This window comes from Leopardus geoffroyi, chromosome E3, assembly GCF_018350155.1.
Source record: "Leopardus geoffroyi isolate Oge1 chromosome E3, O.geoffroyi_Oge1_pat1.0, whole genome shotgun sequence".
NCBI classification, from domain to species: Eukaryota; Metazoa; Chordata; class Mammalia; order Carnivora; family Felidae; genus Leopardus; species Leopardus geoffroyi.
Window position 1 is genome coordinate 17,696,232 of NC_059340.1, and position 17,640 is coordinate 17,713,871.

At 43.8% G+C, this 17,640-nt stretch overlaps 1 protein-coding gene across 3 annotated transcripts in view; it reads right to left on the reverse strand.

The window, feature by feature from the left end:
- Positions 1-17,424, reverse strand: part of ITGAX (integrin subunit alpha X) — a 46,217-nt gene extending 28,793 nt beyond the window's left edge. Inside the window, exons 1-14 of one of the 3 annotated variants that reach the window (XM_045460341.1) lie at positions 17,212-17,423; positions 16,574-16,679; positions 13,360-13,463; positions 12,993-13,063; positions 12,726-12,840; positions 11,225-11,355; positions 10,962-11,107; positions 10,565-10,718; positions 10,105-10,255; positions 9,824-9,897; positions 9,269-9,398; positions 9,017-9,159; positions 8,689-8,829; positions 8,387-8,596 (exon numbers count right to left, since the gene is read on the reverse strand). In XM_045460341.1, the coding sequence (XP_045316297.1) occupies positions 8,387-8,596; positions 8,689-8,829; positions 9,017-9,159; positions 9,269-9,398; positions 9,824-9,897; positions 10,105-10,255; positions 10,565-10,718; positions 10,962-11,107; positions 11,225-11,355; positions 12,726-12,840; positions 12,993-13,063; positions 13,360-13,463; positions 16,574-16,679; positions 17,212-17,245 (1,710 nt within the window). In that variant the 5' untranslated portion in view covers positions 17,246-17,423. The other 2 variants (XM_045460344.1, XM_045460343.1) reach the window with 2 other exon arrangements.
- Between the last annotated feature and the right edge of the window lie 216 nt (positions 17,425-17,640).

The window sequence follows — 17,640 nt, forward strand, 5'->3', positions numbered from 1 at the left end:
TCTAGTGGCGCCTGGGTGGGTCAGTAGATTAAGTGTCTGACTCCTGATTTCAGCTCAGGTCATGATCTGCCAGCTTGTAGCAGTGCAGAACCTGCTTGGGATTATCTCTCTACCTCTCTCTGTCTGACCCTCTACTACTAGCACACCCTCACTCTTGCTCTCTCTCAAAATGAATAAGTAAACTTAAAAAAAAATTTCCAAGTTATTTAGAACCCCTCCCACAGTTAAACTGTATTAACAATAGTTTATTATAATACTGTAACACCAATTATATGCCAGGCACATGTGTATATTTATACTATGTATGTTCTCTATATGTACTAACTCATTTAATCCTCACAGAAGCAGCCAAGTGAGGTTGGTTCTCTTATTATCACCATTTTACAGATGAGGAAACTGAACACAGAGAGATTGTAATGACTAAGACCATGTAGCTGGGAAGTAACAGAACTGTAGAGACCTTCTTTGACATTTTTGTTGTAACAGCTTTTTGAGATATAATTCACACACCATACAATTTACTCTTTTAAAGCATACAAGTCAGTGGTTTTAGGATGTTCTCAGAGTTATGCTACCATCACCAAATCAATGTTAGAACATTTTGATCACCCCCCAAGAAAACCCATACCCCTTATCACCCACACCCATGTTCCTCATTTTCCTCCATTGCCAGTCCCTGACAACCCCCAATCTACTTTCTATCTCTGTGGATTTACCTATTCTGGACATTTCATATAAATGGAATCATACAATATGTGCCCTTTTGTTTCTGGCTTCTTTTTACTTAGCATTATGTTTTCAAGCTTCATCCATGTTGTAGAAAATACTAGTATTTTATTCCTTTCATGGCCAAGTAATATTCCATCATATAGGTATTTATTTACAACAGAATTTATCTGCTCATCAGTTAATGGATATTTAGATTATTTCCATCTTTTGGATATTATGAATAATGCCCCTATGAACATTGATGTATAACTTTTTGTGTGGACATAGGGTTTCAATTCTCTTGGGTGGAATTGCTGAGTCATAAGGTTACTCTACGTATAACCTTTTGAGGAACTGCCAGATGTGTTCCAAAGTAGCTGCAGCATTTTACATTCACACCAGCAGTGTTTAAGGATACCAAACATTCAACATTCTCACCAACACTACTTATGATCTATCTTTTTATTCTAGCCATGCCAGTGGCTGTGAAATGGTATCTCACAGTGGTTTTGATTTGCTGATGACTGATGACTAATGATGTTTAACATCTTTTCATGTGCATATTTGTCCTTTGTATATCATCTTTGGAGACATGTCTATTCAAATCCTTTGCTTATTTTTTAATTGAGGCTTTCTTTAACTTTTGCCATGAAAAGAAACCCTCCCTTTTCAGGAGAAACTGCCCCATGGATGAAGTACTCCTGCCTAGACAGATATTTGGCAGGATTACTAATGACATGAGGAAATAGTCATAAAGCATCAAAGGAGAAGGGGTGAATAGACAGGCACACGGAGGCAGCCTGACCTAAACTGGCAACAGGGAGCCACCAAGAGAGCCAGCACTGGGTTAGAAGTCAGGAAATTGAAGCCTCCCTCATCACCATTCCTAATCCACTATAAACCTTGGACAAATCACTGATTTTCTCCATGCCCCAGATTTCATCTCTAACGTAGGTTTGCTAATGCCTGGCTTATGTACCTTGTAAAGCTGCTGGGGGATTAACAGGTCTGGATAGAGAGCTCACTCAAGAATCAAGTCCTAGATTTACAGAGGAGAAGATGGTGGCATAGGAGGACACTGGGCTCACTGTGTCCTGCTGGTCACTTAAATTCCACCCACATCTGCCTAAATAACCCAGAAAACCGCCAGAAGACTAGCAGAAAGGACTCCCCAGAGCCAAGCATAGACAAGAGGTCCACGGAAGAGGGTAGGAAGGGTAGAGAGGCGGTGCGCGCTACACGGACTGGTGGGAGGGAGCCAGGGCGGTGGAGGGGCAGCCTGCCTGGAAAGGTGGAATCCCCTAGTCTGGCTTGAAAAAGAGGAGGGGCCAGACTGCATGAGTTCTGACAGCCAGTGGGACTTAACATCTGGAATGTTATAAGTCACCAGCTCAGCTCAGAGAGCAGGAGGGCGAGAGGACACCAGGAGGGAGAGGTGTTGAGCCCTGGAAGACAGAGCTCAGCTCAGCAGGGAACAAAGGCACTGGCCAGCGCCATCTCTCCCTCCCATTCCCCAGCCGAAATTCCAAAGGGAACCATTTCCTGTCACTGAAATTGCTTGCACCATGCAAACACCCAATGCTGTGCTTCTGTGGATCCATCCCTTCGACGGGTCTGTCTGCCTCCCTCCCAGTGCTGCAGGGCCCCTTGTGCAGGGGAACACTGATGGCAAAGTGAGCTAAGCCTGCCCCTCCCGCCCCTGTACACCTAGGGGATCCACCCCAGCTAATATGCCAGATCCCATCAAAGCACCACTACAAGCCTGGCAGTGTACAAGTAGCCCAGACAGGGGCCACACCACTCCATAGTGAGTCCTGCCCCTGGGAGAGCGGAACATAAAGTACACACCAGTCTGACTGTGGCCCCAGTGGTGGGCTGGGGACAGACATCAGGTCTGACTGTGGCCCCACCCACCAACTCAAGTTACTCCAGACAGCACAGGGCAAGTGCCCTGCAGTTCTGCACCACTCCAGGGACTATCCAAAATGATGAAATGGAAGAATTTTCCTCAAAAGAAACTCCAGGAAATAGCAACAGCTAATGAATTGACCAAAAATGATTTAAGCAATATAACAGAACAAGAATTTAGAATAATCATCATAAAATTAATCGCTGGGTTTGAAAAAAGTATAAAGGACAACAGAGAATCTATTGCTACAGAGATCAAGGGACTAAGAAACAGTCATGAGAGCTAAAAAAAAAAAATGCTATAAATGAGTTACAAAATAAAATGGAGGCGACCACAGCTCGGATTGAAGAGGCAGAGGAGAGAATAGGTGAATTAGAAGATAAAATTATGGAAAAAGAAGAAGCTGAAAAAAAGAGAGATTAAAAAATCCAGGACTATGAGGTGAAAATTAGAGAACTAAGTGATGCAATGAAATGGAACAATACCCGTATAATAGGAATTCCAGAAGAGAGAGAGAAAGGGGCTGAAGGTGTACTTGAACAAATCATAGCTGAGAACTTCCCTGATCTGGGGAAGGAAAAAGGCACTGAAATCTAAGAGGCACAGAGAACTCCCTCCAGACATAACTTAAATCGATCTTCTGCATGACATATCATAGTGAAACTGGCAAAATACAAGGATAAAGAGAAAATTCTGAAAGCAGCTAATGCTAAATAGGCTCTAACTTACAAAGGTAGACACATGAGAATAGTAGCAGACCTATCTACTGAACTTTGGCAGGCCAGAAAGGAATGGCAGGAAATCTTCAATGTGATGAACAGAAAAAATATGCAGTTGAGAATCCTTTATTCAGCAAGTCTGTAATTCAGAACAGAAGGAGAGATAAAGGTTTTCCCAAATAAACAAAAACTGAAGGAATTCATCACCACTAAACCATCCCTACAAGAAATCCTAAGGGGGGGGGGGGGGCGCCTGGGTGGTGCAGTCGGTTAAGCGTCCGACTTCAGCCAGGTCACGATCTCGCGGTCCGTGAGTTCGAGCCCCGCGTCGGGCTCTGGGCTGATGGCTCAGAGCCTGGAGCCTGTTTCCGATTCTGTGTCTCCCTCTCTCTCTGCCCCTCCCCCATTCATGCTCTGTCTCTCTCTGTCCCCAAAAAAATAAATAAACGTTGAAAAAAAATTAAAAAAAAAAAAAAAGAAATCCTAAGGGGAATTCTGTGAGTGAAATGATGCAAGAACCACAAAAGACCAGAGAAATCACTACAAGCATAAAACCTACAAACATCACAATGACTCTGAACCTATATGTTTCAATAATAATACTGAATGTAAATGGACTAAATGCTCCAACCAAAAGACATAGGGTATCAGAATGGATAAAAAAACAAGACCCATCTGTTTGCTGTATACAAGACACTCATTTTAGACCTGAGGAGGTCAGGTCCATTCATGCTACTGGAAGTCAAAAGAAAGCTGGAGTAGCCATACTTATATCAGACAAACTAGAATTAAATTAAAGGCTGTAACAAGAGATGAAGAAGGGCATTATATAATAACTACAGGGTCTATCCATCAGGAAAAGCTAACAATTATAAATGTCTATGCACGAAATACGGGAACCCCCAAATATATAAAACAATTAATCACAAACATAAGCAACCTTATTGATAAGAATGTGGCAATTGCAGGGAACTTTAATACTCCACTTACAACAATGGATAGATCATCTAGACACAGGATCAATAAGGAAACAAGGGCCCTGAGTGATACATTGGATCAGATGGACTTGACAGATATGTTTACAACTCTGCATCCCAAAGCAACACAATATACTTTCTTTTCAAGTGCACATGGAACATTCTCCAAGAGAGATCACATACTGGGTCACGAAACAGCCCTTCATAAGTATACAAGAATTGAAAGCATACCATGCATACTTTCAGACCACAATGCTATGAAGCTTGTAATCAACCACAGGAAAAAGTCTGGAAAACCTCCAAAAGCATGGAGGTTGAAGAACACCCTACTAAAGAAGGAATGGGTCAACCAGGCAATTAGAGAAGAAATTTAAAAATATATGGAAACAAATGAAAATGAAAATACAACGAGGGGCGCCTGGGTGGCGCAGTCGGTTAAGCGTCCGACTTCAGCCAGGTCACGATCTCGCGGTCCGTGAGTTCGAGCCCCGCGTCGGGCTCTGGGCTGATGGCTCAGAGCCTGGAGCCTGTTTCCGATTCTGTGTCTCCCTCTCTCTCTGCCCCTCCCCCGTTCATGCTCTGTCTCTCTCTGTCCCAAAAATAAATAAACGTTGAAAAAAAAAAATTAAAAAAAAAAAAAAAAGAAAATACAACGAAACTAATGCTTTGGGATGCAGCGAAGGCAGTCCTGAGAGGAAAATGCATTGCAATCCAGGCCTATCTCAAGAAACAAGAAAAATCCCAAATACAAAATCTAACAGCACACCTAAAGGAAATAGAATCAGAACAGCAAAGACAGCCTAAACCCAGCAGAAGAAGAGAAATAATAAAGATCAGAGCAGAAATAAACAATATAGAATCTAAAAAAAACTGTAGAGCAGATCAATGAAACCAAGAGTTGGTTTTTTGAAAAAATAAACAAAATTGATAAACCTCTAGCCAGGCCTCTCAAAAAGAAAAGGGAGATGACCCAAATAGATAAAATCATGAATGAAAATGGAATTGTTACAACCAATCCCTCAGAAATACAAGCAATTATCAGGGAATACTATGAAAAATTATATGCCAACAAACTGGACAACCTGGAAGAAATGGACAAATTCCTAAGCACCCACACACTTCCAAAACTCAAACAGGAAGAAATAGAAAACCTGAACAGACCCATAACCAGTGAAAAAATTGTATCAGTTATCAAACATCTCCCAACAAATAAGAGTCCAGGACCAGATGGCTTCCCTGGGGAATTCTACCACACATTTAAAGCAGAGATAATACCTATCCTTCTCAAGATTTTCCAAAATAGAAACAGAAGAAAAACTTCCAGACTCATTCTATGAAGCCAGCATTACTTTGATTCCTAAACCAGACAGAGATCCAAAAAAAAAGAGAACTACCGGCCAATATCCCTGATGAATATGGATGCAAAAATTCTCAACAAGATACTAGCAAATCGAATTCAACAGCATATAAAAAGAATTATTCACCATAATCAAGTGGGATTCATTCCTGGGCTGCAGGGCTGGTTCAACATTCCAGAATCAATCAATGTGATACATCACATTAATAAAAGAAAAGATAAGAACCATATTATCCTGTCAATCAATGCAGAAAAAGCATTTGACAAAATTCAGCATCCTTTCTTAATAAAAACCCTCGAGAACATAGGGATAGAAGGAACATACATAAACATCATAAAAACCAATTATGAAAAGCCCACAGCTAACATCATCCTCAATGGGGAAAAACTGAGAGCTTTCCTCCTGAGATCAGGAACACAGGGGGATGTCCACTCTCACCGCTGTTGTTTAATATAGTGTTGGGAGTGCTAGCATCAGCAATCAGACAACAAAAGGAAATCAAAGGATCAAAATTGGCAATGATGAAGTCAAGCTTTCACTTTTTGCAGATGACATGATAGTATACGTGGAAAACCTGATAGATGCAACCAAAAGTCTGCTACAACTGATACATGAATTCAGCCAAATCACAGGATACAAAATCAATGTACAGAAATCAGTTGCCTTCTTATACACTAATAATGAAGCAACAGAAAGACAAATAAAGAAACTTATCCCATTCACAACTGCACCAAGAAGCATAAAATACTTAGGAATAAACTTAACCAAAGAGGTAAAAGATCTGTATGCTGAAAACTTTAGAAAGCTTATGAAGGAAATCGAAGAAGATATAAAGGAATGGAAAAACATTCCGTGCTCATGGATTGCAAGAATAAATATTGTTAAAATGCCAATACTACCCAAAGCTATCTACACATTCAATGCAATCCCAATCAAAATTGCACCAGCATTCTTCTAGAAACTAGAACAAGCAATCCTAAAATTTGTATGGAACTACAAAAGGCCCCGAGTAGCCTAAGTAATTTTGAAGAAGACCAAAGCGGCAGGCATCACAATCCCAGAATTCAGCCTCTACTACAAAGCTGTAATCATCAAGACAGCATGGTATTGGCACAAAAACAGACACATAGACCAATGGAATCGAATAGAAACCCCAGAATTAGACCCACAAATGTATGGCCAACTAATCTTTGACAAAGCAGGAAAGAATATCCAATGGAAAAAAAAAAAACAGTCTCTTTAACAAATGGTGCTGGGAGGTACAGCAACATACAGAAGGATGAAACTAGACCACTTTCTTACACCATTCACAAAAATAAACTCAAAATGGATAAAGGACCTGAATGTGAGACAGGAAACCATCAAAACTCTAGAGGAGAAAGCAGGAAAAAAACCTCTCTGGACTCAGCTGCAGCAATTTCTTACTTGAAACAACTCCAAAGGCAAGGGAATTAAAAGCAAAAATGAACTATTGGGACCTCATGAAGATAAAAAGCTTCTGCACTGCAATGGAAACAATCAACAAATCTAAAGGCAACCAAGGGAATGGGAAAAGATATTTGCAAATGACATATCGGACAAAGGGTTAGTATCCAAATCTATAAAGAGCTCACCAAACTCCACACCCGAAAAACAAACAACCCAGTGAAGAAATGGGCAGAAAACATGAATAGACACTTCTCTAAAGAAGACATCCGGATGGCCAAGAGGCACATGAAAAGATGCTCAACGTCGCTCCTCATCAGGGAAATACAAATCAAAACCACACTCAGATATCACCTCACACCAGTCAGAGTGGCCAAAATGAACAAATCAGGAGACTATAGATGCTGGAGAGGATGTGGAGAAACGGGAACCTTCTTGCACTGTTGGTGGGAATGCAAACTGGTGCAGCCACTCTGGAAAACAGTGTGGAGGTTCCTCAAAAAATTAAACATAGATCTACCCTATGACCCAGCAATAGCACTGCTAGGAATTTACCCAAGGGATACAGGAGTACTGATGCATAGGGGCACTTGTACTCCAATGTTTATAGCAGCACTCTCAACAATAGCTAAATTATGGAAAGAACATAAATGTCCATCAACTGATGAATGGATAAAGAAAATTGATAAAGAATGGATAAAAGAAATTTTATATACACAACGGAATACTACGTGGCAATGAGAAAGAATGAAATATGGCCTTTTGTAGCAATGTGGATGGAACCGGAGAGTGTTATGCTAAGTGAAATAAGCCATACAGAGAAAGACAGATACCATACGTTTTCACTCTTATGTGGATCCTGAGAAACTTAACAGAAGACCATGGTGGAGGGGAAGAAAAGAAAAGAGGTTAGAGAGGGAGGGAGCCAAAACATAAGAGACTCTTAAAAACTGAGAACAGACTGAGGGTTGATGGGGGATGGGAGGGAAGTGAGGGTGGGTGATGGGTACTGAGGAGGGCACCTGGGTTGAGCACTGAGTGTTGTATGGAAACCAATTTGACAATAAATTTCATATTAAAAAAAAAAGAATCAAGTCCTCATAGAAACAGGGAACATACCAATGTGTCCGTATCTAAAGTTCCAGAATTTCCTTGCTTCCTACAAGGTTCCCAGGGCTAGGCAAAGGAAGCAAGATAAGGGAAAGGAGAATTTTCTTGGTGGCAGTGCAGAAGACAGGGAGAAGCAAGGAGGAGGTGGTTGTAACAACAGAATTTGCGACCAGTCCTCACCTGGCTGTGGGAGGGGCTGATGCCCAGTTCTGAGGTTCCATGAAATAAGTAGACAGCACCCCGGTTCTCCTGCTCTCCTGGGGCCCCAATGGCCACATCTGTCAGCTTGTCCCCATTCACATCCCCCAGCACTGTCAAGGCTGCCCCAAAGCGGCCCCAGGGGTGGCCCTGCTCCCCACAGAGAATGACCTCACACTGCCATCTAGCTCTCTGCAGAACAAAACAAGTGTCAGGACCCAACCAGGCAACTCCTCCACCCCACACCCAGGTCCCACCCAGCCCAGGTCTCATCAGACACTTACCCCCAGGGGCAAGTGGCACATGGACACCTGCCCCCCCCGGGTTGGCTTGTAGTAATGTGGAGCCCCAATGAGGACGAGGTCAGAGTTGCCATCTCTGTTCACATCGACAGAGCAGAGGGAGGCCCCAAAGTAGGAACCAATCTGGAGGATAGAATGTGAAGTCATCCTGCCTGCCTCTGTCAGAGGCATCCCCTTCTAGGATAGGTCCCTCCTCTCCCCAGTCACCAGGGACTTCCCCCATGGATCCCAAAACCCCTTGTCCTCCCTCTCTGCCCCTGAAGACCCTGCCACCCTCGTGTTTCACTCTGGCTTTCACTCTACATCCAACCTGGGTCCCTGCAACTTCAGCCTTCGGCCTCCATTGCCCGGATGCCTGAGTGAAGATGACAACCTTCCCAGTATGCTGATGGCGGGGGGCCCCCAGGATCAGGATCTTCACCCCCTTCCAAAGTGCCAGCTCAGTGGAGTAACCTGAGGGGGGCAGGCCTCAGCATAAAAGCTTCCTCCCTACTCCCATAGCTCCTGCCCTTCCCAGGCAGTTCATCTCCCTCCTGTGCCCCCAATCACAGCCTTTTCTCACCTAGATAAGAGTCCCTCATGTCCACATTCTCTTGAGACATGTTGATGAAAGCGGGGCTCATATTTTGGGGGTATAGGAAGGCTCCTCCAGACCAGCTGAAGCTCCCCACAGCCCCCAGAACTGGCCCGTCCTGGGAGGAAAGGATTCCAGGGCTAAGCAGGTTTGAGTCAAAAAAAGACAGCCTATTCTAAAGCAATGCCTACCACTGATTCCACTTTTCTTTTTTCATGTTTACTTATTTTGAGACAGAGAGAGAGAGAGAGAACGAGAAGCAGGTGGGCAGAAAAAGAGGGAGGAAGAGAATCCCAAGCAGGCTCCATGCCAATAGCACAGAGCCCAATACACAGAGCTCAATCCCACAAACCGCTAAATTATGACCTGAGCCAAAATCAAGAGCTGGACACACAGCAGACTGAGCCACCCAGGTGCCCCCTGACTCCACTTATTATTTGGAATTCTCTTTCTCCACTCATTCATCTAACACCTATCCTTACCTTCCCTCCTCCCACCACTCCCTACCTCCTACATCAATGGCCTGAAAACGGCCCCACTCACAGGTGAGAACACAGCGCTGAAACCCTCCTGGGACATCTCCAATTCAAAGGAACTACTGCTTATGGTCTGCGTACCTGGAAGAAGACATGACACCTGGGTTCCAGGGGGAAATACAGGCTTTACCAAGTCTGAAAAGGACATCTCAGCTTTAGAAGATCTAATGTTGGACATTAATACCCAAAGGGAGGAATTGGTGGCTATGACAAGTGGGTCCAGGTCCAAGAAGGGAAAGCATTTGTGGGTTATGGCTTCTAAAGTGAGTACTTTCATCTCTGACTTACCCTCAATGGCAAAGATCTTCTCTTTCAGTTGGTTTTGAATGTCTCTCAAAGCATCAAAATTCTCCACTTGAAAAATGTGCTCATGGGAGGGCTTCGATGCAATGTCATTTAATTCTTTCCGGGAATGTGGATTTTGAAAAGCCAATCCCACCTGTCCCCAACAAAGACCAACTCAGTGAAAATAATAATAAATTCAATATGCCTGCCACACGCTGGGTGCATATCCCCCAATAACTCCACAAGGTCAATATTATTACACTCTGTGTACAGATGAGGAAAAATGAGGCTCAGACAACATCAGGGAATTTAAAGAAAAGGATCAGGGTCCCCAGGCTGGAACACAGCTTTCATATTGAAGGTAGTAGACGCTGAGAGAGCTGAGGTTTTTGTCCTAGAAAGGGAAGTTGCTTTAAGAGGAAGTGAAGGGAGGAAGCGGTGGGAGGGCATTTCCACATCCTACCCCAACTGCATAGCGAATGATACCGGCAGCTTCAGCCCTAGGGATAACATCCTCATAACCCAGGGGGTCTCCTTGTTTCTGACCATCAGTGATGACAATAAGGATCTTGGAAGCATCTTTTCGGGCCCCACTTGAGGCACTGAACAGTTGATTTCTGTCAGAGAAGAAGATCCAGAGACCTGTGAACAGAACTGCTACTGGTCCCTTATGCCTTTTGAGAACAAGTTGTTGACCCTTTCTCTTGGAGGTCCCAGTCCCACCTGTAGACCCCCCAGCTTGGTGAGGAGACCACATGTTGAATTTCTGTCCCAGTCTGTCCCTCTCTCATGGAGATAGGTGAGGCCTAAAGGAAGACCCAGATGCTTTGGGGAAGGACCCGGGAGAAGGGAGGACTCACGTAACCATTTGGATGGCTGTAGCTGTGTAAGTGAACCCTCGCAGCTGTTGTACAGAATCCAACAGGCCTAGTGGGTTTGAGCTGTATATGAAGTCTTTGAAAGTGAAGTGCACCCAGGAATGGTGGGAGAACTGCATCAGAGAGAACTGGGAGAATTGAATGGGGCTGGGAGCCAAGGCCACTTGACCAAAACCCCAGGCACCCAACCCACAAACCTCCCACAGGGCCCCTGCACACTTGCCTTCCCTCCCCCAAGGACACACCTGGGTGCTAGGTCTCTGGAACTGGCTCATAACGGCCTTCACAAAATTCAACATCTTGGTAAAATCTCTGAAGGAGATGCTGCCTGAGCCATCGATCAGGAACACAATATCCTGCTCCTGCCTTGGACACCCTGAGAAAGGAAGTGGCACCAGTTCTCCAAGGAACACTCCCAGAGCCCAGAACCTCAGCATCCTGGCCACAAGAACTCACTGCCCCCCAACCCAGGGACCTCCCTAACCCCTGCCTAGAATAGGGTCCTTTGGCCTCCTTAAGTCCCTAAAGAGGCTATATCTGTGATTCAGCTGCTCACACCTGTGTAGTCAGCCTAGGTGATAAAAAAGTGAAGCTCCTCCAATCCAGATGGTAAGAAACGGGGAGCCCCTCCTTCTACCTTAGCTGTCTGTGCCCCTCTCCCAAGCCCTATCCCACTCCCTCTCCCATATCCCCATGATCCAACAATGAAAGGAGCCTGCTTCAGCCCCTGGCCAGAATCTGTCCTCATTAGTCAATGCCAAACTGTGCTTTTGTCAAATATTTTTAATGTCATCCCTGGAAATAACCACACACTGGCCCTGTTCTGTTCTCAGCTTAAATATGGGCCCCTATTCCCCTCCTGAGTGTATTCAAAATTGGTCAAAAAGAGGAAGCTCTCCCAGTTCTCCAAGAAGAGACCTCCCAGCCTCCCTCTTTCATTCCAGAGGTTCCCACCAGACAGTGGTGTCCTGGGTGTTCTTATGGGAGCCCAGATTCCTATGGGCGAAGTCTAGGAGGTGCTAGAAGAGAACTCCATTCAGTGGCCAGATGTCAGTTTCCCCAAGGGCTTGAGTGGAAATGTGAAACCAGGGAGGGGCCTAGTGTGCACACATACATTCATGCATACATATTCACATACACATACATACACAAACAAACCCATGCATACTCATATGCACACATATACACACATACTCATATATATACACTCATGTAAATATACATACAGGCACATATGCATGTGCATATATATGCACACATATATACATCCATGTACATAGACACACACACACATACACACACTGCTCAGATTGTCTGCGCCTTCATCATTCTTTCCCATTCTGTTACACAAATTGGTTATACCCCAGGGTGTATTGACTGAAAATAAATTCCCTTCTCCCTAAAAATAATAGCAGCTAACATTAATTGAGCCCTCACTATGTGCTAAACCTTGGCCATGGATCATCTTATGTCACTCTCAGGGTTGGGTGTCTTTATCCCCATCTCACAAATGAAGAAACTGAAGCTCCAAGAGGGTTAGGTCATATAAAAGTGGAACAGTAATGTGGCAAGATGTGAAAGCATACAGTGACTACCCAACTCATGTCTGGAACTGCTATACCATGCAGTATATATTTTTTCCAGATGTCTTTTTTATCCACTCTGGCAAAAGTGTCTCTGGCCCACTACACTCCCAATCACAAGTGTGTGGGCTCCTCAAAGGAACCAGAAGCCCCCAACACTCACCCTGCAGGGCAGCCGGGAGCCTCTGGGCCTGCCAGGAAGGGGAAACCAGCAGGAAACAGAACCCAGTCAAGTACATGTTCTCCTTGCATGTATGGTGCACTGTGGGGCCACAGGCCTAAGGACAGAGGTGTCTGATGGGAGGAGCTGTCCCTGCTTCCATTCCATCCTTCCAACCAAGTATTTTCACACTCCCCAAGGTCCCCAGCCCCACTAACCCCAGGTCCCCATTCTTCCCTTCAGGACAGTTCTGCAACCCAGGTAACTCACCAGCAGTTGAGAGGGGTTGGTTGAGGCTGCCAGGGACAGGCCCAAGGACATGTTCACTGCTTCTGGGGGGACTGAGGGGACAGATATGTGCATGGTCACCCTCAGATCTGTGTAAGATCTGGGCAGGGGTCACCTCAACCCTGCAAGACAAGGAGGTCTGGAAAGTGAAGGGGGCTTTCAGGTCTTGATAGAGCCATGAGGGTAAGGGGTGTGATGGACAAAGAGGCTATGAAGGGATCAGGAAGCTTGTCTGAGGGTGAGGGTCTGCAGACAGAGCTGGAACTGGGAAGTGCATCTTCTGTGCTCCCCCCAGGTCCCCAGAGCAATGGAGTTTGGACCTGGGTCCCAGGGAGAGGCAGTGACTCACTCTTCAGGCGGATGGGCTCACACTTGCCCGTTCTATAGTCACACTGGTAGAGGCTACCTGTTTGGTTGGCAGCCTTTATCTCCTGGGGGGCTCCAACCACCACCCTGGGGGGAGGAAGACAAAGAACACTGAAGTTAAGAATATGGACAGTGGAGCCAGACTGCCACTCGGCAAGTTTGCTTCATCTCTAAGCCTCAGAGTCCTTATTTGCAAAGTGGAGATTAATAACAATTTAAGTTACACATGGGAGGGGTTTTTGTCTGTTTTGTTCTCCTGTATATGTCTGGTTCCTTTAGTAGTAAGTGCTCAATAAATATTTCTTGAAAAGTTGATCCTTACCTATCTTATAAGATTATTATGATAACGAAATTAATACTCACCTAGAAATGCAAATCAAAACTACATGGAGATATCACCTCACACCTGTCAGAATGGCTAAAATCAACACAAGAAACAAAAGGTGTTGGCAAGGATATGGAAAAAGGACCCCTCATGTATAGTTGGTGAGAATGCAAACTGGTGCAGTCACTGTGGAATACAGTATGGAGTTTCCTCAAAGGGCTACAAATAGAACTACTGTATGATCCAGCAATCACACTCTTGGGTATGTACCCAAAGAATACAAAAATACTAACTCAAAAGGATACATGCACCCCTGTGTCTATAGCAGGATTATTTACAATAGCCAAGATATGGAAGCAGCCCAAATGTCCATTGGTGAATGGATAAAGAAGATGTGGGATACACACACACACACACTATATATATATATATATATATATATATATATATATATATATATGACTGCACCAGTTTGCGTTCTCACCAACTGTACATGAGGGGTCCTTTTTTCCATATCCTTGCCAACACCTGTTGTTTCTTGTGTTGATTTTAGCCATTCTGACAGGTGTGAGGTGATATCTCAGTGTAGCTTTGATTTGCATTTCTAGGTGAGTACTAATTTAGTCGTCACAGCAATCTTATGTATTCAGCCATAAAAAAGAATGACATTTTGCCATTTGCAGTGAAATAGATGGAGCTAGAGAGTGTAATGGTAAGTGAAATAAGTCAGTGAAATAAGTGAAATAAGTCAGAAATATGATTTCATTCATGTGGAATCTAAGAAACAAAATAAATGAACAAAGGAGAAAAGAGAGAGAGAGAAACCAAGCAACAGATTCTTAATTATAGAGAATAAACTGATGGTTACCAGAGAGGAGGAGGGTAGGGTTATGGGTTAAATAGGTGATAGCGATTAAGGAGTGCATTTGTTGTGTACGGTACTGGCACAAAAACAGACACTTAGATCAAAGGAACAGAATAGAGAACCCAGAAATGGACCCAGAAATGTATGGCCAACTAATTTTTGACAAAGCAGGAAAGAATATCCGATGGAATAAAGACAGTCTCTTCAGCAAATGGTGCTGGGGAAAACTGGACAGCGACATGCAGAAAAATGAACCTGGATCACTTTCTTACACCATACAAAAAAATAAACTCAAACTGGATGAAAGACATAAATGTAAGACAGGAAACCATCAAAATTCTCAAAGAGAAAGCAGGCAAAAGCCTCTTTGACTTTGGCTGCAGCAACTTCTCACTCAACATGTCTCCAGAAGCAAGGGAAACAAAAGCAAAAATGAACTATTGGGACCTGATCAAAATAAAAAACTTCCACACAGCGAAGGAAACAATCAGCAAAACTAAAAGGGAACCAATGGAATGGGAGAAGATATTTGCAAATGACATATCAAATAAAGGCTTAGTATCCAAAATCTACAAAGAACTTATCAAACTCAACACCCAAAAAAACAAATAACCCGTGAAGAAATGGGCAAAAGACATGAATAGACACTTCTCCAAAGAAGACATCCAGATGGCCAACCTACACATGAAAAAATGCTCCACATCACTCATCATCAGGGAAATACAAATCAAAACCACAATGGGATACCACCTCACACCTGTGAGAATGGCCGACATTAATAACTCGGGCAACAACAGATGTTGACGAGGATGCAGAGGAAGAGGATCTCTTTTGCACTGCTAGTGGGAATGCAGACTGGTGCAGTCACTCTGGAAAACAGTATGGAGGTTCCTCAAAAAATTAAAAATTTAAGTACCTTATTTATCCAAAGTATTTATCCCAGGGATACAGGTGTGCTATTTCTAGGGGCACATACACCCCAATGTTTATAGCAGCGCTATCAACAATAGCCAAAGTATGGAAAGAACCCAACTGTCCATTGACAGATGAATGAATAAAGAAGATGTGGTATAGACAAAGCATAAGAGACTCTTAAAAACTGAGAACAAACTGAGGGCTGATGGGAGGTGGGAGGGAGGGGAGGGTGGGTGATGGGTATTGAGGAGGGCACCTTTTGGGATGAGCACTGGGTGTTGTATGGAAACTAATTTGACAATAAACTTCATATATTGAAAAAAAAAAGAAGATGTAGTATATAAATACAATGGAGTATTACTGGGCAATCAAAAAGAATGAAACCTTGCCTTTTGCAACTATGTGGATGGAACTGAAGGGTATTATGCTAAGAGAAATTAGTCAGAGAAAGACAAATATCATATGACTTCACTCATATGAGGAATTTAAGATACAAAACAGATGAACGTAAGTGAAGGGAAGCAAAAATAATATAAAAACAGGGAGGGGGACAAAACATAAAAGACTCTTAAGTATAGAAAACAAACAGAGGGTTACTGGAGGCATTGTGGGAGGGGGGGATGGTCTAAATGGGTAAGGGGCATTAAGGAATCTACTCCTGAAATCATTGTTGCACCATATGCTAACTAACTTGGATATAAATTAAACAACAAATAAATTAAAAGGAATGCATTTTTTGTGATGAGCACCAGATGATGTATGGAATTTTGCATCACTCTATTTTACACCTGAAACTAATATAGCACTATAAGTTAACTACACTGGAATTTAAATTTAAAATTTTTAAATAAAATAAATCAGTGACCACATAAAGCATGCTTGGCACAGTGCTGGGCACTTAGAAAGTACTCAATAAATGTTAGTTGTAATCATCAAGATGGCAAGACAGTACCTGCTTTCAGTACAACTCTTCATATCCCTAAGAGAATTTCTACACCGGGCACTGGAGAAGAGAATCATGGGGAAGGACAGGACGTTGTGCATGGAAAGGAGTTGATGAGAACCAAAAGCCAGTCACCACCCAGTCCTCACCAGGAGTTGGCATACTGGACCACACTGTATCCAAACCCAGCACTCTCCATAAGGAAGGTTGTTGGCTGGTCTGTGTCCAAGTTGAAACAGAGAGAAGAAGCCAAGCCTGGGAAAGGAGGTGAGAAGAGAAGCTCTGAAGAAGGGTCTTCCTCCTATTCCATCTCCCCAGACCCCAGATTTGCTCTCCTCTCCAGCTCCAATGCCCTAGTGTCTCCTGGACTTCTGAACTCTTACGCTCAGGCTTCCCCCAGTCCTGCTTCTCTCCTGCAGGAAGTCCAGAGACAGCTCTTCACTCATTGGCTTGCTGGAAAGTTTCAATTCTCCATTTTCACAGAGAAACACCCAGACTCTAACTCCTTTGCCACCCTGGGGCTTCTAGGAGAAAGAGTCCAGGAAAACTTGGGCCAAGGTGACATTGTGAACAGAGCACAAGGTTGACTTGTTCTACCTACTTGGGAAATCTCTAGATTGTTCAGGCAACTGTCCCCTCCCTCTCCCTCCAAAAACTCCAGATACCAAACCCTGTGTAATTCCAGATCCCTCCCCTAATGTCTGCGTCCAAAACATGTACATTCTCAGCTCTTTCCCTATCTGGACCCCAATGCTCTCATGTCTTTTCATTGGAGCCCGCCACTTACCCATCAACAGGAGGAAGGTCCTGATCATGGTCATGACTGGAAGGTAAGATATGGGCTTCTGAGTTCCTCAGACACTGAGGGAACTGGACAAAGGTACAGAGGAGCCAGTGAGCAGAGAGGTAGTCAGGAGAATAAAAGTAGAGAGGGAAGTTGTCAGCATGACTCAGAGGTGGAGGGCGGAGAATAGGACTAAAATAAACAGAGAAAGGGGCTGAGGCAGCCCACACATCCTGGGTCCAAGAGTCTTTCTAACCAGAGATGGCTTGCTTCTTTTGCTTTACCAAACTAGACTTAAGTGAATGCAAATCCCCTCCCTGCCTCACCTCTTTAGCTTCTCTAGTTGTACAGACAGAAGTTTCCTCTTGACCTTGAAACTTCAGTTAGCCTGGGGAGGGAAAACAGGCAGATGCCAGGGTCAATTTAGGGCCC